The 23,523-nt window shown below is 37.1% G+C and overlaps 1 protein-coding gene across 14 annotated transcripts in view; it reads left to right on the top strand.

Moving 5' to 3' along the window:
• The first annotated feature begins 587 nt into the window (after window positions 1-587).
• rgs19 (regulator of G protein signaling 19) overlaps window positions 588-23,523 on the top strand; it is a 43,274-nt gene continuing 20,338 nt past the window's right edge. Inside the window, exons 1-2 of one of the 14 annotated variants that reach the window (XM_027144655.2) lie at window positions 624-791; window positions 11,933-12,043. In XM_027144655.2, the coding sequence (XP_027000456.2) occupies window positions 11,962-12,043 (82 nt within the window). In that variant the 5' untranslated portion in view covers window positions 624-791; window positions 11,933-11,961. Of the gene's footprint in view, window positions 792-1,427; window positions 1,829-8,396; window positions 8,688-10,785; window positions 10,932-11,932; window positions 12,044-23,523 lie in introns of those variants that run through there. The other 13 variants (XM_027144661.2, XM_047806903.1, XM_027144654.2 and 10 more) reach the window with 13 other exon arrangements.

The raw sequence follows: 23,523 nt of genomic DNA, 5'->3' as shown, positions 1-23,523 counted from the left end.
TTTATTTCATATGCAATCAAACAAACATAAGATTTATTAAACTTATTAAAACGTTGTTTAGTTATTTATAATATTATGATTGCTATACATTTACAGGCACGGTGTTTAAGACCTTTAATTCAGGTTGTAATACTGGGTCGTTTGTGCGTTTATTCTTAGTGTTTGGCGCCGCCTGCTGGTTATAGTTGGAATTTATTGATATATATCAAAGTGCTAGGCAAAACTAACATTAAAATAAATTTTACACATAGTGGAAAGGAATTTCCTACTGCCACCTATCTGTTAGTTTACAGATTCTACTGGTTAATTGACAAGCAGAATGCCTGTAAAACATTTTATTAGAGAATATATAGAGCATTATAGGGTTATTGAGGATGTTTGCGTTTAGATGTTTGTCAAATTTATGAAGACAGAACCAAAAGGTGTTGTTTAGTTGTTTTGGTTTCATAGATGACTTCATTATTTGATATACTACGGAAGATTTGATGTTCTTGAGCAATGATTCCCGGTGAGAGGATTTTCATTCGAAATGACAATTACTGAGGAAGTCCTTCGTCAATCTGCCGAGCAGAACTGACTGAGTTCACACATGCGCAGTTCATCCTCAGCCTGCCTCCGTCAAGGGTGTCGATTCCGAAGCTGGAACACTGGAGGAGGGGAAAAACGATACTGTATTCCTATATATTTATATATACATGTATATATAAACAGCAACAAAAAAAAAAAAGAAACGGATGTGCTTCAGAAAACAAAACGGCTACCGCCCTCCAGACCATTTTAATGCCAAAATTGTAAGTATGATCCTTTAGTAGCACAACGATTCAGTGCGCGAGCGGATGGTGGGTTTTCCCGTTTCGGAAAGATTCGTGATTTCCTCGAGATCGGGTTCGTCGTCGGTCTCCTTTGTCACATCAGCACTAAAGCTTTTTTTTTTTTTTGCTAGTTTGTAAACGTGTAAGGCTTAAAAACAACCTTCTTAGAGACAGACTAATGTCTGTGATAAGCTGTGTAAACTATTGTAGCTGTGTGTAAGTGACACTGCAGCTTTATTCCCCTTGTGTTGCAGTCAAATCAGATGAATCTACACAGAAGGAAACACTGTTGTCATTTGTTTTTGTGCTTCTGCCGCTGTTCCGAAACCGAGGCAAGGATTTAATGTTTCGTTTGTTTATTATATGGAGAAGGTTTTGCTACTGAGAGTTTGGTTTTAAAAAAAGCAGTGATTAGCCTGTAGCTGTGAGTCAGCTTTGTGAATACAACCGGTTTTAAACAGCGTGCTGTTTTACATCGTGTTTCAAGCCGACACAAAGAGACACTAAACCTACACCAGTGCCATGTTTTAAAGCTTGCGATAGCAGGACACGTTTAATACACAGACTGTGGGGTGGGTGTGTGTGTGAGGGTCAATTGCAACTCAAACATATAGGAAGTGTGGGCGTAAATAACAGCTTTTTATTAATTATACTTATGCTAATCATATTTTAGCGACATATCTTTGCTGTGATTCTCTCCGCTGCATGCTCTCTTGAGTTCTCTCTCTCTTTTTTCTCTCTTCCTCTCTCCTTCCCTCCCCAGTTCTGGCGTAGTAAAGCGCGTTCCCGCGTCACGCGCGACACCTTCGGGTTGAATGAATCGGGAGCGCGTGCAGGTCTAGAGAGGGGTGGGCGGGTCCTGGAGCAAGAATGGCGCGTGGCGGCGAGAAGCTCAGGACGAGTTCGCGTGTGGCGTCGTTAGAGCGCGCTTTGTAGCGCGGGGTTGGTTCCAGAATGGAGGCGGGGAAGGGGTGCAGCGCTCGCGCGCGTTTGACGTAATTCAGAGGACTCCCGAGGTATTTATGTGTAGAAGAGGAAACTAAGCTTTTTCAGTGACCTGTGTGATCAGTCATTTTACTAGTTCATTGGGGGTGGGGGTGGGGGTGGGGGGGTATGACAGGTTAGAGTGTGTTGTGTGTTGCTGTCAATATATTGTGTTACTCAGCTGAAGTTCACTCTCAAAGGGGGCGGGGCAACCTGGGGTCTTACTCTCAAGTGTAGCCATAAACATTCATGTTGTGCACTTTTTAAAGCTTTTATAAGGTAATTATTGCAAGGTAAATACGGTCCATGCACTATATATAATGTAAGTACACTACATCCACGTGAAGGGTTAAAAGATTTACCCTTGAACGTACTACCTCAGTAGCAAAGAAATGGTTTTGTTTCTTAAGTGTCTGAGACTAGAATAGCATAAAGGCACAAATTGTTATCAGATTTTTTGACTTAATATTCCATAAATGTTGACCTTACATTCCATAAATACAGTACAACTGCTTAAATGAAGCTAAGGAATTTTTTAGACCGTGAGAGATAAAATATACTGCCTTCAATACAACAGTTCAACATACAAGACCGTAGACGGTTGCCTTATAAATGCAGGTTGAAATTAAGTCCAAATGTAAGTGATAAGAGTGGGACAGACTGCTGTCTAAAGCCACTTTTTTCATTAAAAAAAAGGAATTGTAGGAATTTACACAGATATCCAAGCCAACATTTGTCTTTTAATATAATCCCTGTAATAATGTACAGCCCATAAGGAAGTGGCAGCTCAGTGGTTAAGACATTAGAAAATTGATCAAAACGTTGTGAGTTTAAATCCCAGGACCATTAATCTGCCACTGCTGGGCCCTTGAGCAAGGCTGTTAACCCTAAACTGCTCATTATTATAAATTATAAGTATGAAAGGGGAAATAATTCCATTTGTAAGATGTAAACGTTTTACCGCAACTTTCATTCTCATCAAGACACACTTGACTGACAGTCTAATATTAAATTCATATCTATGAATGTCAGGAATGCGTAATTACAGGCATTTAGACCAAAACAACAAAGCAAATCCTGTTATGCATACTTACCTTAGCAAGCAAATCTGATGTGCAACAAATTGCATTTAACTTATTCCAAGAGTTTGTTAAGTGTGTCCTGAATATGCAAAAGTTGCCATAGCAGCACTGTCTCAAGACAGCCAATCAATGTGCTCTGACAGATTAATATTCATGCTCTTGCATTGGAGCCTTCTTCTGTTTGAATCTTGTGTACATGCTGCACTGTGATAAGAAAGTCCCATAATTAAAAATAAATAAAGAAAAACATCATCTGGCTTGTAAAAATATTTCTTATTTGTTGAAGTGTTATAAAAGAATAGCAACTAATGACCATGAATTTTCAATACTGACAGTATTAATTAGCTCGCATACCATAGTTAGTGTTGTTGTAGAAACATAGTTTCACGTCTGTTTAGTGATGACAGTGGTGATAGTGATAAAGCAGTGTTTTAGACATCATGTAGTTGAACAGTCTCAGTAGCAAGTACCACACTTCTGTAAAATTACCATATAAACCATTGCTTTTAGAGACATGATTTGATTTACCACTTCACACTGAGAGGGTAGCTTAGTGGTTAAGGTGTTGAACTAATAACTGGAAGGTTGTGAGTTCAAATCCCAGGTCCCCACCACTGGGCCCCCGAGCAAGGCCTTTAACCCTAGTAGAAAAGGCACCTTGACTTGTCCATCAATTTGAGTTGTAAATAAATGATTTTTTTTTTTTACCATAGTTCTTTTCAAACAAAAAAAAAGAAAACAAATTTTTACATGGCAGCTTACACTTGCAATTTTTTTGTTGGTTTGTTTAATTAATTCACTCATTCATTCATTATTTATTTGTTCTGTTTTTGATTGTTGTGGGGAAAAAAACTCGATTTTTATTTTTAAATGTAAAAATTTTGAGATGATGGTGATTTCTTTTTCGCAAATGCAAATGCAGCATTCTTCTTTGAAGTTACCACAACTGCAGACACATATGTAATTGATTTCTATGATAGCTGTACTCGTTCGATGCTCCTGATTGACTGAATTTGTGTTGTGATGAAGTCACATGATGCATCTTGGCTTAAATCCTCGTTAATTTTGAAAAACTGCATGCTCCTCTGAATAAAGTTTGCTTAATTTTACATCGATGTTTTACATTTATTTGTTTAGAAGACCTTTTTATTTTCATCCAAAATGACTTACATATGAGGAAATAAATGTCAAGTGATATATCAAGTGGAGGACAATATACAGTAAGTAGTTCTACTGTAGATTTAAGATGTTTAATGTTGCAGTTAGAGATGCAAAGTGGATGTGTAAATTTCTTTGATTGCAAAAACACAAAATGCTGGAGGGACTAGGGAAATTTAAAATGATTTATTTATCACATGGCCATGCAACTGATCCAGTTAATCTGTTTAAAACCTTTTTGTGTTGATCTTATTATAATCTACTGGTTAATATTGATGCAATGGAATTGTCTAGTTTATTCCTTGATCTTTTCGGTTGATGAGAAATAAAATCTGTGCTTATTTTTTATGTTGTGATAAATTAGTGCTGTTTAATATTCGCTGGCACAGTGCCAACCTGAAATTCTTGTCTAACGGCAACTAACCTGTTATTGTATGCAATAACTATTTGTGTCACATTCGTTCCATCGTCTACTGTAACCACTTTAACACACCGCAAATGTCCAAATAGGTCACCATGTACACACATTCATGCCTAGACACAATTTATAGTAGCCAATCCATCTACTGATATGTTTTAGGGAAGTTATAATATTAATAATAAAAAAATGGCACCCAGTGGTACCTTTTTAGCAGAACCTGTTTAGTATTGTAGAATACTTGTCAGAATGGAGAATTAATCAAATGTGAATTCCTTAGCAGTCAAATCCATTCCCATTTGCCCCCAGTGTGTCTTAAATTCTTGTCATACAAAGCTGTCTTAAATTCTTGTCATACAAAGCTCTTGATAAATAACTAGGTTCACCAAATGACAACAGCAGTTACTCTTTAAAGCTTAACCATTAATGAATACTTTATAGTTCTAAATAGAACAATTTAAAAAGGGGATGTTTTGCCTCATGGTAATGTCTCGCATACAGTAACTTTACTGTTCTGTTTTTGTGTACTTAAAAATGCTGTCAGTAATCACTAATCTAACCGGAGAGTGGAAATTAAATAAAATAAAAATAAACAGACCTATGAAAACTCTTTATTTAATTCCTTCTGCCATGTATCTAGTCTTTGGTCTAATTAGATGCCTTCAGCTAAACAGTTTGCATAAATGCATGTGATTGAATCTGCTACAGAAGCCGAGGTGTTTCATGCTGAGAAATCTTACAAAGTACAAAGGGCATTTTAAAAGTGGACAAACTTTTGATTTAGAGGAATTAAAATTTTTTCAGTTACCACAGATTTTCTGCAGATCAAATCAAATTTTATTTTTCACATACGCATACATACAGGGTACGTCATGCAGTGAAATGCTTTATGCTGTCCGGTATAAGAATAAAAGGAATGCAATTTAGGATAAAATCATAAACCAAAACCAAAAGGAGATAGATAAATTAAAAAAAGTATAAACTATATAATAAAACTATATAAAAAAACTTAAAAAAAAAAAAAAAAAAAAAACTGGGGCCAGCCAGGAGCTTTCATAGGCAGGAATTACATTTGTGTCTTCACTCATAGGAGTTTAAAAGAGTTTTTCTCTTTTTTTTTTTTCACAAAAAATTCCACAATTTTTTACACAAATGTAGAAAAAAAAAATGGCACAGCAAAATGAAGCATCTTTGGCTACAACAAAAAAAAAAAAAATCTAAGAGAGCACTGTTGCATTTAAAAACTTTATAATCTAAAAAATTAATAATCTCAGAGGAAAACGCTTCAGAGGAAAAATGTTCGTGACAGTTCTGTAAAGGTAGCTAATTGTGTGTGTGTGTGTGTGTGTGTGTGTGTGTGTGTGTGTGTGTGTGTGTGTGTGTGTGTTGTATCAGGGAGTGATTGCGGATCCCACAAAAGTAGCACGCTGAAGTAATTAGAAAGTCATTCATAATGTTGCACTTAAATGTGTATTTGTTCTGTTTGTGTGTGTGTGTGTGTGTGTGTGTGTGTGTGTGTGTGTGTGTGTGTGTGTGTGTGTGTGTGCGGCTGTCAGTGTACTTTTCGCGAAGAAGATGAGATCATGGAAGAATGTCTTCTAACCTGATAAACATGAGTATTGGATTATTTAGAATATTCATATTAAACAACTTTATCAGATTCGTTATACTAGCACGCCGAATGAGTCTTACACACTGAAACTGTCTGTGTGTGCTTAATTTGATTTGCCTAAGTAAGCAGACAGGTGTAGAGTTGATATCCATGCAGTCACATGACCTTTAATAACCTTTAAAAACATGAACACACCGGTATGGCTGTGTGATTTTCTGAGGAACAGTGACAGCATACAGATTCTAATCTACTGATGTCTTGATTATTTTATCATCTATTTTCTCTGTTTAGAGTGTGACTGCTTTGTATTTTTGCTTATAAGATATAACCTAACTGTTTGAAGACCACTGCAACAGTCCAGCAATTACTTATTGTCTCTGAACATGTTGTACCACCGAATTAGAGCCAGTCTTGTTTTGGTGATGAGGCGCGTTCTAGATATGGTCACTCGTTTCTGTTAGGGTATTATATAACCAGAGAGCATGTTCTTTTTGCAGGTTTTACTATCAACAGCGAGGAAACTTCTCTGCCATTTTGTAAGTCAAACGAGTGCAGAATTCTTATGTCATCCAGACTGTTAAATCGAGTTAAATCAACTGATGTCATTTTAGGAATGAAGCCAACTTAACTGGCTGTTTCTTACTATCTTCCTTGTCCAAATATGCACCTTAGAACAACTTCATTCACACTTTCTATCCTCCATATGGTAGACAAACAAACACGGCCCCAGACTGAAAAAAAAAATTTTTCTCGCCAAACAGGTTTTTCTAGTTCATCGCATGTTTTGTCATGAGTTACGTTCTTTTTTATCACAGACTGGTCAGCAGGTGTTAGTTCTGTATCAGGAGTATCATGTTTGTCACATGCACAACCATACGCAGAATGGTATGTAGTGCAATGCTTTATCAACTATTTGCGTCATAAAAATAGATGCTAAAATTCAAATTTACTTTACAGATACACAGTATTCAAGTATCTATGGGGAAATATCAAATATGTATATAAATGCAGATTAGAGGTAGAACAGTAGGATTGCATGTCAGCAGTATGCGATACTCGGGTTTGGTCAAACTGTCTGGTATTAACAGATGACCGTTTGATTGTATGTTGTATAACCATGTGGATGGCTGAAAAGATTATTTATTGCCAAGTTCAATGCCGTTTAGTCTATACAATAAAATTCTTACTTTGCATATCTCCATTACACATAATAATTAATAATAGAAAACATATACAGTAATGTGTATATATATAATGTCAATAAACAGACTAAAATTTGACCGTGTGTTTGCGTTTTAAGCAATGACCGTTGAATACACAGCAGCTAGGTGTATCGCAGATGTTTCGGGCTTGAACATAACACATACAGCACGCTTAACACACAAGTGTGATTTGATGATGAACAGTGATTATGTATGAGTTTTTTATTTATTCCTTTATTTTCTCTCATGTAGCTCTGCTTTTTAAAGCTGACTGCAAAGTGAATGTTTTCATATCAGGCGTAATCACACACTACATTTTGAGTGGTAATTTCTGCCTATTTTGCAGATATTAATCTTGCAATGCTTGCTAAGTAATGATTACTGTGGCTTGTCATGTAACTGCAGTGTAACTAATAACAAAAACAAGTGTTTACTATTGCAAGAAGCAGGCAATATACACACACACACACACACACACACACACACACACACACACACACACATATATATATATATATATATATATATATATATATATATATATATATATATATATATATATATATATATATATATATTAGTGTATTAGTGTGTGTATATATATATTTTTCTGTGCCTGCTTGTGTTCATATATATTAATGAGTATATATAATTGCATGTTGTGTAAATAAATATAACAAATTATTATTTCAGTTTTAACTAGTAGAGCACACCATATCACTAATAGAGTATAATGATAAACATTATTCTCACAAGTTTCTTTATGTTTTTTCCTGCATCAAATCATTTCATAATTTATTTATTTTTTATTTTTTTATTTTTTTTTTGTCCTTCGTGTTTTGGTCTGAAGGAGTCACTAAGAGATTAGCCATTCTTAACTATAACAAAAGACTGATCCTAAAAAGGAAGCATGAGTCATTTATGTCATTACGTGGTCATCGCTGCATTTGGTCCATGTTTCCTTGCCATGTTTTTTACCATAATAACACCATAGGGGAATGCCGGCATTTAAAAACAATGAGTAAGAGTTTTTCCCACCTTGTTTTTAATAATTAGTTCTCTGTCATGAGTAACATGATGCTGGTGTATCATAAGCCCAGATACTGACTGCTAAATTTTTTTTTTTCTACTTATGACTACTTTTTAGCCTTTTGCTGTCTTTGTGTATTTTCCACAGTACAGCTTTACCAACTTCCCTTTCTCTACCTTCTTTTTCTTCTCTTGTCTGTTGCTCGTTTCCCCTTTTTTTTAGCTGAGTTCATCTTCCTCCCCTCATCTTCAGTTTGATAAAGGAGAAGTAAAGTAGGAGATGCTAGCCATGCCACACGCACTCGTGTTTTTAGATATGACTATAATCAGAGACCACCCTGGCAAACAAACAGCTTATTAATATATTCACTTTGCCAGACCTGGGGCAATGTAAGTATTATCTTCCTATTTGTAATGCAGGAAATTACTGCTTTTGGTTGCAGTATTAAATTAGATGGGAAATACAGTTAATACATTGGTGGGGAGCATGTGGTTTAAAGCAGCCACGAGTCACTAAAAACAAGGTGCAACCATAGCCATGTAGGCAATATTGCTATATAGTTGTGGTTATTAAATAAATAGAAAAATACAGCAATTAACTTTACAGTAGGTGTTCGAATAAGACTAATTGTGCTTTACTATTTATGGGTATTTGTCAACTTGTTAACAGATTTATGTACTAATTAGTAAAATGATGTTTTACTAAAATGATTAAAATGATATATTAAAATTATGTTATTATTGTTGTATTAATTTATGGGCATAAACCAGGGCAGTCAGGGTGATTTACCTGAAATTTGTCACACAGCTTTTGGTTAAGGATGTTGTGTGCATGAACTTCTGGCTTATATCCCTTCCATTGCTGGCTTTCATTGTCGAGTGGAGGCTCTAGAGTATTAGAAGGAAAGTTGGTGGCTATGGGGCTGGTTGTAACTGGTTTTAAACAGTAATATGTGTAACAACGGAACTATGTAACAGTGTCTGTGGGCTCCACTCGCTAGGTGGCATGTTGTTTGACGGGCATGGAGTTGCCATATGTCTTGGGTGGCAATACTCAGTCTCCTGGTTGGTAAGGCAGAGTCTGGTCTCTGTGTCAGTTAGTGCTCACCTTGTAGTTCTGGGCTAACACTTGCCATTGGTCACTTGGCCATTGAAACCAGTTTACAGTAAGTGAGTCATTAGGGCAGGTGTTTCAGGGGAATAAAGGAAGCTTGTACCCGAGCACTTGGCCCAATGTGGATGTTCTCTGTGCCATTGCTGCAGTGCCCTCTGCATGTCCTCCTCAAGGGACAGACTTGGCTGCATGGTTGAGTAACTGCTTGATGGCACAGTTGTAGGGCCTATGATGGGGTCGTGTGGTGACCTTGGTCTTTCTGGAAACTTCACTTGTATACTGCGACTCTAAGAGAACGATAAACGAGACGTGGTTTTCCACAAACATTTAGTGTATTTACCGATCCTGCACAAGTGTTGTTCGGTATTTATCTTTTATACACTTGTTTTCAATTTGGGAAAGACTTTATTCAAAGTCTGTGACATTCATATTCTTATCCAGGAAAATTCTCATTGCACATTTGTTATCTAAGCTGGTTTTCATCAACTCATATTATCATAGTACTCATATTATACAATTCATGTTATGTAAGTGTTGAATTAAACTGACGAAGATGGTGTTTTTTGTTTTTTTGTTTTAATAATGTCTAAACAGACATCTTTTGACACAATTGCAAAGTCAAAAGAAACTCGGTGTACAGACAATGGCAACAAATATCAGTTTTCTTGCTATCAGCTGCAATAAAATGTCACATGAGAGCAAGAGAGAATTGAAAAAGTAAATAATAAACATCAAGAAAGGTTAATAAAATGATATGAGAATGAGAAGATGGCAATCAGAGTCTAATATAAGGCCAATATTGCTGCATGTCCTAATTGTATTTATCACTATAATCACTGCAAATAAATCTTATTTTAACAATAAGACTAACAAGGCTAATAAAATAGCACTTGATTTCAGCATATTCCCTGACAGAAAGCACGACGCTTCAGCTGGAGTAAAAATGCCATATCTGTGGAGTATTACAAGTGACTGAACAGTACAACTGAAATGATACAGTGGATGGTATCACATCGTTCAGTACAAGTTTTCCCGAACAATAAATTCACCAGACGGCAAAATACACCAGACAATAGCACTTATGTTATGTGAAGTGTAACAAGCTTTTAAATGTAATCAAACCCCCACTGCGTCTTCTAAAAAAAAGTATGTTTGTCTTTATCTTAATTCAGGAGAGTCTACAGGGGTTTAAAAATAGTGTGCTTCTCCTAAGCATGCTGTTTATCATAAGTCATACTAGTATCTCTCTCTCTCTCTCTCTCTCTCTCTCTCTCTCTCTCTCTCTCTCTCTCTCTCTCTCTCTCTCTCTCTCTCTCTCTCTCTCTTCCCTCCCCCATGCTTTAAGACAGGATTTCCCAACTGTTTCATTCTGGGTTAACGGGATCACTGCAGCAATCAGGAAGTTCACATTCAAAATAGTGAAGAATTCAGAAACACACTTAAGCTACATAGGATTGTGTGATTTTCACACTGCAGCTAGATACCAGCTGAATGCAAAATATCCCTTTCAGTGAGTCAAAGTGAGTTTAAAATCTCCCTACAATATTAGTTTGTTTGTTTGTTTATTGGCAATAGTTGAGCTGTTATGTGCGTTCATGATTTTTTAATTCACTCTTTTGGATTGTTGAATAAATAAAGTAAGTAATGACTAATATTTTACTAGTCTGATGTGTTTACATGTCTGAGGTCAGACATTTTTTCTCCTGTTTCTGAGGAAACGTTTTTGTTTTTCAGTCAATATTTACACGTTGCAATTTCACATTGAAGGTGGAAAATGTTCTGAAATTATTTATCTTGTTTTTGTTATTTTATATATTATTTGTTTTATTTCAAAAACCTGCCATTTTATCAGGGGTGTGTAGTAGAGGTCTTCTTGGGTCTAAAGAAATGTACCCGACCTGAAGGGACCCGAATCACTTTTTACCCGAACCGGACGTGCATAATTTGTTTTTTAAAGAAAGACCCGACCTGAGACAACCCCGAAAAAATTAGACCCAAGTTGGACCCGACACGTGTCCGAGTCACACGTGAAACTTTTAGACCCGAACCCACTCTGGTCTCGGGTCGGACCTCGGGTTTTCGGATCTAAGTGGAGACCTCTAGTGTGTAGACGGTTGATCTCCATTGTATGTGTATTTAATTAGATACATTGAGATTGTATGGTTATTTATAAAAAAATATGATATTTTAAGCTAACTGTCATGCTTTTACTATGGCTAGTTTGTCTATTTTTTATTGTGTATAGTGTTAGTTATGACCTGGTACCACTTCTACTTACTCGGTTTTCTTTCAGAATTTCAGTCTAGATAAAAGTCTTTGACTATAAAACATCTTCATGTAATTATAGTCTTGATTGCATCTCTTACAACACAAATGTACTGAATAATGCATAAGCACTCAAACTCAATGCATTTGAAGTAAGCACTGTCCCTTTCTTTCTCTTTTTTCTTCCTCTGTGTGTGCGTGTGTTTGTTCCTGTACATCATTGCTTGTGTGTGTGTGTGCGCACGTGTTTGTGAAGGAGAGGTCCGCAGCCTGCGGGGGGATGACATGCATGTGTCCAGGCTTTTAACAACGTTGAGGATTGTAAAACTAGTCGGCTGCCATCCGCCGAGCCATGATGGACATTCTGGTAACTCGCCGCTCTCGCTCGCCTGCTGCTGCTTGGGGTTGTGTGAGGTTGTTTCTTCAGTGGTTGTTTCCTCTTTTTTGTCCAGTGGTGGCAGTTTTTGGGAATTTCTGTATGACTCGACTGTGTGTTGTGTGTTATGCTGATGATGCACATACACATACAGATACATGCATGTTAAATTAGTTTTGACACGCACACCCTTCTGTTTGCATCGTTCACAGTGTTTTTGTTGATGTATACAAGAATATAAGGAACATGCTTATGCTCTGAAAAGTGCACATCTCAAGTACGGGTCTGTTCAAAGAAGTCATAGCATACGCTAAAAGGCCAAAGGTTTGTGGACCCATCCCATTACAGATTTACAGATTCTCTTTTTTTTGCTGGTTTAATAACCTGATTTAATATTTTGATGCCTGGCTGTGGGGATTTTGCTTGTTCAGCCATTAGATCGTTAGTGAGGTCAGGTACTAACGTCGAGTGAGGAGGCCTGGGGTGCAGTCAGCATTCCAAATTATCCCAAAGGTGTTCAGTAGGGTTGAGGTCAGGGCTCTGTGCAAGCTACTAGATATCTTCCACACCAGCCTTAACTATCCGTGTCTTTTCATGGACCTCACTTTGTGCAGGGACACTGTCACTGTTCGACTCCTTACCTACAGTGATTCAAATTTGTACGCTACAGCAAGTAAATTCGTATAGATATTAATTTGACATTAATGTATATATTGTAGGCTTTAAACGTTGTGGTGACGGTTTGAGAAAGGATCACATATTATGCTCAGGTGTCCACATACTTATGGTTCTGTGGTGCATGCACACTGCTCATTTCTCCTGACTATAAATTACTCCTGACATTTTCAGTCAGTTTTCAAGTAAATATTTGTTTAATACTTTTAAACATAATGACGGCTGTTGCGTACCAGTATGTTTAAAGATATTTGCACCTCATACCTAGCATGCTGATCCATCTCCATTATTGTCATTGTCATGAACATGGGAGCAGCGTATTGTGAACTGAATCGTCAAACGCCTGAGTCTGCTGATATGTACCTTTAGAGCTAGAAGCTAGATGAAGTCCTCTGATATATTTGGTCTGGTTTTCACATACAAATACTTTTAGTGAAACTGTAACTAAGCACCAACGTTAGAGACTCTCAGACGACACAGTGGACATTTCCCACAGCTGGAATTCGAACCTGCATCGTTCTGTAGGTACGGCAACGAGTGAGGGAGAGAAGTATAAGAGTATAGAGTGGGAGTGTGGGATAAAACTCAGAGTTAGTCACATGATTTATGCCCAGTCAGGCATGGCATCTGGATAAAGTTAGAGTAAAGCAAGATTTAGATGTAAAAACAGACAACCAGACAGACATTCTTCCTGTGCGTGTGTATGTGTGTGTAGAACTAAGTGAAGCCAGCAGACAGCTCTTAAGCGCTCGGCCCAGGTCGCATATCTTGCATTTATCTTGCATATCTCTTAGGTTGTCACATATAGGTGTGTGTGTGTGTAAATGCAGATGGAAATAAAAGGAAAAATCAACATAATGCAATATAAAGTAAGGTGCTGGTCACTTCAGCGAGTCTTGCCACAGATTCCCTTAGTAGGAACTGCAGGGATAAACATCATTGTTCCAAAAGATATTCCCTCACTTGGTGCTTTAATTATTGTTTAATGTTGTGTTAGGTTGAGTTGAGATTTGCTGACTGTGCAGGTCATAGAATATGATTTACATCGTGTTTATCCATATCAAACCATTCAGTAAGCCCTTGTTCCTTGTGGATGAGGGTGCAGTCATCTTGGATTCGGTCATCCTACACTCAACAGGATAGAAATATTAAGGTGCCAAAAGCAACATTGAATTTTCTTGTTACGGCAATATGAGCGAAACCTGAAAAGTATGCCTTTTTTTATTATTATTATTATTATTATTATTATTATTATTATTATTATTATTATTATTATTATTATTATTATTATGACTTTCATTATTGATAAGTATTAATTAGCCCAAAGTGCACCACGAAAACATTCCTTACACCATTTACACTACCCACACCAGCCTGGACTGTTGACACAAGGCAGGCTCGGGCCATAGATTCATGCTGTTGGCTCTGCATTTTGACCTTAGTATCTATGAGCCTCAGCAGAAATCAAAGTTGATCAGACCAGGCTACATCATTTTTTTGTGAGTCTGTCCCTTCCGCAACCTCAGCTTTCTTCATGGCTGACAGAATGTGTTCTAGAGTCTAAGATACGTTTCTGCTCGACACAGTTGTTCAGAGTGGTTCTATGAGTTGCTATGTCTCATCAGCAAGGCATTTCTATCCACAGAATTGTCGTTCACCAGCTGTGTTTGTTTTCTTTCTTTCTTCAGTGCACCGTTCTGATTAAACTCTTAGTTTAGAAAATACTCAGCAGAGTAGAAATACTCAGACCAGCCCATGCAATATGTCACGGTCAAAATCACTGAGGTCACCTCTTTTCCCATTCTGACGGTTGAGGCGGACATTATGCAAAGTTCCTGGACCTTATCTGCATGATTTTTGATAACTGCATTACTGAGTAGGTGTACAGGTGTTCCTAATAAAGTGCCCAGTGCATGGATATACAACCAGTGCAGAGTGTTTGAGGGATGTGAGATGAAAATAGATTTTATAGCATTATATTGTGTTTCTCTCTCTCTCTCTCTCTTGTCCCCAGGGGAGACGTGACTAGTCATAGTTTCTCGTGACTAATGCCAGGTCATAGATGTCGGTCTGGTCACTTTGTTGGCACTCTGCTCTGTTTTTTTTTTTTTTTTTTTTCGTTCTCTAAAAGGAGCTCTCTTGGTTAGCTGTCTGAATTTGAGTTATAAAATGATTATTTTATTTCTTTTGAAAAATAATTGCCACAGATTGTCAAAATTCTGCTGTCGTTGAGAGTAAGACATGATCATGCGCTTCTGTTTGTGTCCATCTATTTAAAAAGGGCATTTTTCACCTCCTTGGCAGTTTCTAATGCCAAGATTTTGTCCTGAAACGTAAAAAAAAAAATAACTACATTGAAAGCATCCTGTCTGTCAGGCCATCTGTCATACAAACGGATGTGGTTAAGGTGAGCAATATATGAGTTACAGTGTTGATCAAGCTGTCCCTGTGTGCATGCAGAACAGGAAATGACTTTGTTTCCTTGGGGGGTGAGGCTGAAGAGCTCGAGGCCAACCTGAGATTCACATTTTGTGTGACATTTCCAAATTTAGTGTGTTGCATGTCAATGTGAAGTTTGCATTGCATCATTTGGTTGCACTCTATCTTTCACACTCTCAGAAACTCCAGATTGCTTCAGAGCCGTTTGTGACTTTTGTGAAGAAAATCAAGTTACCATTATGTGAATGTGAGTTTGACTGAGCATTTGTTTCATGAGAAAAAAAAAAACTCTTAGTGTGATTTAAAACTTGGGAACACACAGTTTCTAATGGACCAGTTTTTCTCTGGTTCTCCATGTTGCTGAAAAATATAAAGGTATAAAAAAATGAAAAAAACTTTAATGCTTAAAATCTTTGTTGAGTTGTTGAATTCCACCTTGGTTAATTTTTTACTTCATGCCTTTCAAGCTGACAAGCTTAGTTTTGCGATATTTAGAACAAATGACAAAATAAACGAATCTTTACGAAATTGACCTGGTTTGAGGGCCATATGATCATAAAGGGATATTTATACAGCACATACAGTACATTTGCCCACATCTGCTGGAACAAAAGACATTTTATATTTATTTCCGTATAGCTCCCATTACAGGACAGTAATATTTGACCGATATTGTAGTGTTGACTGTAAGCATTATGTGCTGACTATTGCAAGGTAAAGCTAAATTGTTGAAACGGCCTTTTTAAAAGACTGGGATGTAGCGTGATTAGTGTGAAAAAAAACAGCACATACACCAGGACAAGGAATACTGGTATAAGTTTTTTAGCACTGACACATGATATTCACAGCACCCCATCCAGACTGAGTGAGAGTGATGTTTTTACAGTCCTCCCACTTCCAGCTCTCTGTCTCCATGTGGCCCAAGAGACTGATGCCTTCAGCATTTAGCCATGCTTGCCAAATTGAATTTCAATTCATTTCACATGTTGATACTATATATAGTGCTTGTCATGGTTTGTGTGTGTGTGTTTAATATTTGGTGTGGACCATAATTTCCCCACAAGGATAGAAAATCAGACTGTTTAAATCTTGTGAGGGACATTTGGCTGATGTCCACATAGAAAAAAAATGTAATTAAAAAAAGGCATCTTTTATTGTAAAACGAAGCTAATAGTTTTAGAATCCAAATGTTAGGGCACATTAATTAACTGTAAGACCTATTTGTCCTAAAATGGATAAGTCGTCACATGTTTGTTTTTTTTTGTTTGTTTGTTTTTGTTTTTTTTTGGGGGGGGGGGGGGTTATGTGGATTATCTATTTGATGATCTACTGTTGTTTCTGTTGTATCTTTATTGCACTCTTTAATATCTTTATTACGCTCTTTATTTCCATCAGCTTCGGTATTGGCTTCACTGAACAGGATATGGTGTAATGTGTAAGTGATGGAAAATCATAAATTTATTAGCTGACACTGCAGGCAAGTAAAAGTTTCAGTGTGCTGCCCAGTCCCATGTCTTAAATGAACCCTAATTGAGTAGGTAAAATAATAATAATAATAATAATAATAATAATAATAATAATAATAATAATAAGGTAGCTAATGTAATTTAAGTGAAGTACATGGCACATAAGAAATACATATTCTATTCAGATTCATGTTCTTTATTTCATCTCATCATGCTTACAGTATCTATGATGTGACTGCGTGTCATAAACAGAGCAGTTTATGATTACATACCTGTGTGTTCCTGCGCACACTAATTATTCCGCCTAGTAAAACTTTCTTTCAACCAGATCATGTGAGACATAAATTTCTGCAGCCTGAAGCTAGCTCTAAACTCTGCAGAGGATGATTCTACCTTCAATGACCCTTACACTAACCCGTTCCATATGTAGCTCATTTAGAGCTGGCTGTAGGCTGCAGAGATACATACTTGGATGGCAGTGGGTCGCATTACTGTGAAGGGTAAAACACAACATATCTATATCACATGAACTTTGCATGTTTCCTACTTAGGGTTTTGTGCTTCTATAGACAAAATTAAGCTTCAGTAGACAATGTGTGCTTCTATAGAGTAGAAGTGTGCTTCTATTATCAACAAAATTGCTTTTGTACATTTACATTTATGGCGTTTGGCAGACGTCCTTATCCAGAGAGACTTAGTAAAGTGCTTTAAAAACTCTATCAGTGAATAAATTAACACTGGGTCACTAGGGTACGGATTTAGAATACCATCAGTCTAGGACTCTGTTCAGGTTTTTTTTTTTTTACACATAAAACAAAAAGGGGAAAAAGTGCTAGTTTAAGTGTTTCAGTGACTCAGTTGTTTAGAAATCTAGAGGAAGTTATTCCACCACCTCGGTGCCAGAACAGAGAAGAGTCTTGATATATAATGACCTCTTACCCTGCGAGATGGTGGGACCAAGCGAGCAGTGCTGGTAGATCTGAGAGTTTGAGGTGCACTGCGAGGAGTAATAAGAAGTGTGATTCTGTAGAAAAAAATGTGCTTCTATAGACATGAAATGTGCTTCCATAGACACAGAATGTGATTCTATAGATAGCAAAGATGATTCTGAAGACAAATATTTGCTTCTATAGACAAAAACTGTGATTCTATAAACAGGAAATGTGCTTATCTACTGAGTATTCTGTAGTATGTTCCTATAATGTATATTTGATTACTCTTCTTAAGATATCACAGAGGCTTATTTCAAGTTTTTGTCTGGAGAAGAATATAAAAAGTCCAAAGGGAGAACATGAAGGGAAACCAATAATGATACAGCTGGTGATGGCTAGAAATAACATCAAGAAAGCAGTGGGATACCATGGGAAGATGTTGCTGTCTTTTGGGGGCTAGGAAGGTTTTCAGATATGCCATAATTAAATAATTTTGCATGCTCAAATGCCACTTCTCTGTCTTGCACTCAGAGGTGAATAATAGCTGAGTTGAAAAAACAGTGTGGAAAAAGGGGATGGGATGGAAAGTAGTGATGAGCCTTCATGTCAAAAGAAGGAAGAGACCCCACGAGTTCACCACTGAGAGCCTCATGTGGAGTAAATTTAATAAAACTGTATTAGTGTATTTGTTTACTCTGCACATGCTCCTTCCCATATAAGGTGAAGTGGATGGGAAAAAAAATTGCATAACACTTACTTCACATCACATCTCAGAACTTGCTGTTTTCATTTGTATTCATATGCCCACATGGTCCTGAACCTTTTACCCCCGACGGTCTCCGACTTCTGGATTGTGCTGTAAGAAGAGGGACTCAAGGTTTGGGTAAGACAGGAAATCGTCGCATCACATTGGCATGATGCACTAAAGGACTCTGCACTTCTCTCTTTTACATCCACTCCATTATTGGATTCACCAAATACAGTAAAATAATAATAATAACCAGGATATACTGTGAAATTGTGTGTTTTTTAAACTTTTAAACACTTTTAGACACAAACTTTGTGCTGCTGAATGCACACCAGCCCTCCAAAGGAGGCATGCTGCTGTTTTCTAGCGTTTCTGAAAATTGCACAGAACTTACACAAAAGTTAAAGGCTTGTCCAAAAAAAAAAATCTGGCTCATTTTTGTACAGAAAAAATGCACTAAGGACATGTTTTCATGTAGCCTTTATGCTTATCGTTTGCTGTGCTCCACAGAGTGGCAGAAAGAGGAAGAGACGAGGCTGACTCACAAGGTTTCACACACGCCCATGTGTCGCTTACAACATCGGGCCAGTTACAACACTTCCTTTCTCTTCCTGTTGCTCGCTTACTCTGCTGTGGGCAGAGGCCAAATCTCTCTAACTCATGATTTAACCTTGTCCATGTCACCCAGGTTTTGATCAGCGTGTATTCATTATGTTTCATTGCATCATGTGCGTGTCTTTCTCTCATCTCTGTGTGAGCCGTTGTTAATACCGGAATTCAATTTTTTTGAAACCCATAGATAATTCTAAATAATTCTGGAACGATACATACAAATATGAACAAATATGTTGGAAACTTTGCCATTTGCACATGCCTAGGTGCTGTAAAAAAGACTATAACACTGTTGTGGTTTTCACAGAGGTTTCATTTCATCTTTAGATGGGGTCACGCTAATGTATTATACTTCTGTGTAGTAACATGTTTGCATATCTGTGTCGCAGAGATTTATGAGTAAGCATGGCAGCCACGGATACACTCAAGAACTTATATGCTGTCCTCATAACAATAACTGTAGCAATAACTCAGAGCAATAACTGTGCCTTAGTGCATATATACAGTACGGTGCTGCATGCCATCCTCCGGATTGGTTAGTGGGGATGTGTACCTGGAAACAGCTATAAATTCACAGTACAAGCGAGTACATCAGGGTTTCTTCATCTACAGTTCATGTTTGCTTCTCACATACAACATGATATGATTACATTATTGTACATGGATTATTCAAACATCTCAATCATGGCTGAAGTGCATATAAAGTGTGAGGCCTTATACTGGCTGTAGCTGGCATTATATTAACCTGCAGGTTCGTAAACTGTACATTGCTTTTTTTTATAACTAGCCTTGGACAAGTGACAATAGAATCGGATGATAGTAGCTAGATAACTGGTCTGTAGTAACTAGATATAATTGGACGATTTAAATGTCTGTTGGACGACGGGGTGTCTGCAGCTTTAAAATCTCCAGAAATGAACAGTGCTGTAGCTCATAATATGCAACAAACCATTGTCTTTCTGAAGCGTCCTAGCCACGAACATCTTAAATAAAATCTAAAATAAATACAAATGTTTTCAGGGATACTTCATTATACAGGAAGTTCAATACGTATCTTTGCTGCTGTTCACCTCGAAGCACACGAAAGCTCAGTTTACATCATGTTATCGAATTTCTATAACACGCTACACTTATTTACACTCCTTACTTTAGCATTACTTTCAGTATTTTTCTGCTATAACAATGATTTACTGTAGGTAAAAGATGCATTTTTGTGCTTAGAATTTTGGCAATTTAAGTAATTTTTCTCAAAAACAAAAAATCCACAGTAATGCTTAGTTGCTTCAGAAAGTTGCATGGAAAAAAATTTATTTTTGGCAGCAAAAATCACAAAAAAAACTAACAAAACTATATAATATTGGAGAAACTAGTTTATAAAGTTTATATGATATAGTGAATTACTCTTACATTTTATTTCCCTATTCACAAGTCAATTTTAAGTTGTTATGTTTTACTTTTATTAGCTTATTAACATTACACTTTACAGAAACAGGCCACGGACCTGAGGAGTGAAAATTGACATGCCATGGCCTCCACATCATTAATCCATGTAGCCTTGTAGTTTTTTATTATAGAGTTAAATCCCCATTTGTGTTGAGAAACCCAGGTATTACGATGAAAATAAATGCTCCATATGGAGGCTATGAAGGATTCTGTCTGTTTTGAATAGATCACACAGTATTGAGTTTTGTGTCACTATGCTGTCGGGGGTTACAGGCTCAGATTATTTAAGCAATGGCAACCTGCACTTTGGGAATGAAACTGAAAATGCATTATGTGCCAACCCTCGAAGGTGCACAAATTCAAGAAAATGCTCAACTGAGTACTACTGATCCATTCCATGGCTGTCATTATCAATACACTGGTCGGTCTGAAACACTGACTGTCTGAATGTCGTTTACTAGACCATAGCACTTTTTTCTTACAGTTTACAGTAACTCCTGGCTGAAAGCACAAATGTACACAATTAACCTCAGGAACCGCCTCAGGAAGCTACTTCCCGCTCGATTTCCGCACCCAAGAATAAAACAAGGCGTGACAGAAACTGTAGTAGCCTTTGAGCTAAACCTGTAGTAGTCTGAAACTTTTTTTACTGAGTATCTGTAATAGGAGATGACGGTTTACTCTGCTCTATACATCTCCTTCCAAAACTAGGCCTATGTCTATTAAATAAGCATGTGAGTCTACACTAAATATGCATAACTTTTATGTGTGTAATCTTGTGTTTAGGGGCACTAGGTGAAATAAAGTCTCTACTATGGTTCAAAGCAAAGTATCTTCTTCGCTGGCTTTATTCCTGTCACTGTGTGTCGATGTTTTCTTTGTTGCATAATTTCCTCGATTTCATATGTCCCCTAATGTGTCCCTTCTGGGTATCTCTACTTCTATAGTGGTGCAAAAACTGTTTTTTGGGGGGTTTTTTTAAATTTGTGACTAATTTCATGTTCAAGTAGAGTTTTGTGTCTGGTGCAGGGACTAGCTTAGAAGAATCTCCAACAGCATGAGAGCACCTGACCTGTCTAGCTCGGTGTATCAGGGTCTATTCCTGGCGCACCACACCATGCATCTCTCTTATCAGGCACTCAGGCGCGTTTTGGAAATCCAAGCCACTTGTTAGCAAATTCCCTGAACGAGTCAAGTATGTATGAGAGAACTTCAGAAGAGCTGGTGAGAATGTGCTTTGAACTTGTCTAGAGTTGTCTGTCACTGGGCCTTTACAAGAACGTCATTCCTGTAATTCCTGTTTGCCGTTCTAGATAATATTCCACCATCATGTTACGAGTTTCTGGGTATTTAGCACATTTATAGATGTTACAGATTTCCGTCAGATTGTGTTGCACTCTGACTGTAAGTGCCGCCACAACCCCCCACCCCAACATTGACTCGGCTGGGAGTTTGTCCCTGATCGGATTCTGTTAAGTCCTGTTGATCTAAGACTGAAAGAATGGAAGAGTAATCACACAGATTACTTCTCAACTAACTGCTTAATTGGTTAAAATCCCTGAGTGAGAGTCATATTGCACTTTAAACATACAGCATCAAGAGACAAAAGGCCCAGCCAGCTGCCATGTGCCTCCCCCCAACTCTCTCTCTCTCAGACAAGAATGTGCTTTCTATTTTTTTCTGCTGTTCTTTGGGTCAACTGAGGCAGCATTTGGGTTGCCAAGCTTGACCGAATCTATTCTAATAGGATTTTGGAGGGAGGGTTAATAAGATGAGAAGTGGCTTAGCTGTTCAGCATATCTGGCTACACACAAGCATGTTCAGATGGTGAGAAATACACACACATTTTTTTTTTTTGCTCAGAGATTTTATTTATTTCTAATCAGTGTCGATCTGAATAATTGAGAAACTATATACACTATATAACTGTGTCATTCTGATTTGAGAGAATGTTTGAATATTGTGAACTATATATATAGTAAATACCCTAACAAAATATGATTACCTACAATACAGTACACGGGAAAAAAAAAGAAATGTGTTCGGTCAGATAAAAAAATTATGTTTAGTTTACATGGAAATATTACATTTATCAAGAAAACATGATTTCACTGCTTATCCTAAATCTAATTTAAACCCTTTTCTACATTACAATTATGTAGCTAGTGTGATCTCTTCGAAATACATTTAACTTATAACAATTACACTGTAAAATCTCACAAGTATGTTGGTACTGACCGAAACTCCAACTAAATTTAGGCAATTAACACATGCTAGGTAGAATAGCTCAGCGGTGTCTTTCTAAAGCTTTGTGTAAAAAAAAAAATAAAAAAGTAATTGTGAGCGTTTGCATTTGATTTTATACACGCTCAAATTATGTTGGAGGTATGAAAATTGTGTTAATTTGTTAATTGTAAAAAATGTATTTATCAGACCTACTGTCAAAGCTTGGGAATATACCGTGCTTAAGTTCACTCCTTTTTCAAATCAGACACCCAAATTAACATAAGGTTGGAATTTCTGTACAATTCTTGCCACTGGTTCGATGCACCTTAAACGTCTAATAGATTTTGCTTGTCATGATTGCACCTGGTAAATCGTTTGAGTACGTAAAATCAACACCAAAGATTTGGTTTTGACTCTTAAACTGGAAACTGTAAGTTTCGTTTCTAGTCATCATCCTGTGAAATCGATGAGAGTAGAAACAAAACATACACGGTATATCATTTTACATGCAGTATATTATAGATATGTTGTTTTTTTTTGTAATATCACAGGCCACAGGTCTCCAGGTTTGTTAACTATTAATTGATTCAAAATATTTTCACTACTTGTGGCTATGCCGCTACCCAATACTGCATAATACAGGCCATTGTTTATAAAGAAAATATGCAAAGACTATGTGAACGAGTTTGATCTCAGGGCGACAATTGTGTTTAAAATTGTGAAAACACTCAAGTCCTAGTTCGTACATGCCAGATCCGGTTCTTCAAATTTCAACCCATTAAGTTGAACTAGCGCTAACTAACTGGCAATGCAGTTAGACAAAGCAAAAAGATGAATTCAAAAGCTTTAATTATGTTACCATTCCAATGCCATGTCCTCCTATACTGCAATGGTCAGATGCAGTTGCATTTTCCCTCAAACGTACAGTAG

Source organism: Tachysurus fulvidraco, chromosome 23 (assembly GCF_022655615.1).
Source record: "Tachysurus fulvidraco isolate hzauxx_2018 chromosome 23, HZAU_PFXX_2.0, whole genome shotgun sequence".
NCBI lineage: Eukaryota > Metazoa > Chordata > Actinopteri > Siluriformes > Bagridae > Tachysurus > Tachysurus fulvidraco.
This window is presented reverse-complemented; position numbering and strand designations above follow the sequence as displayed.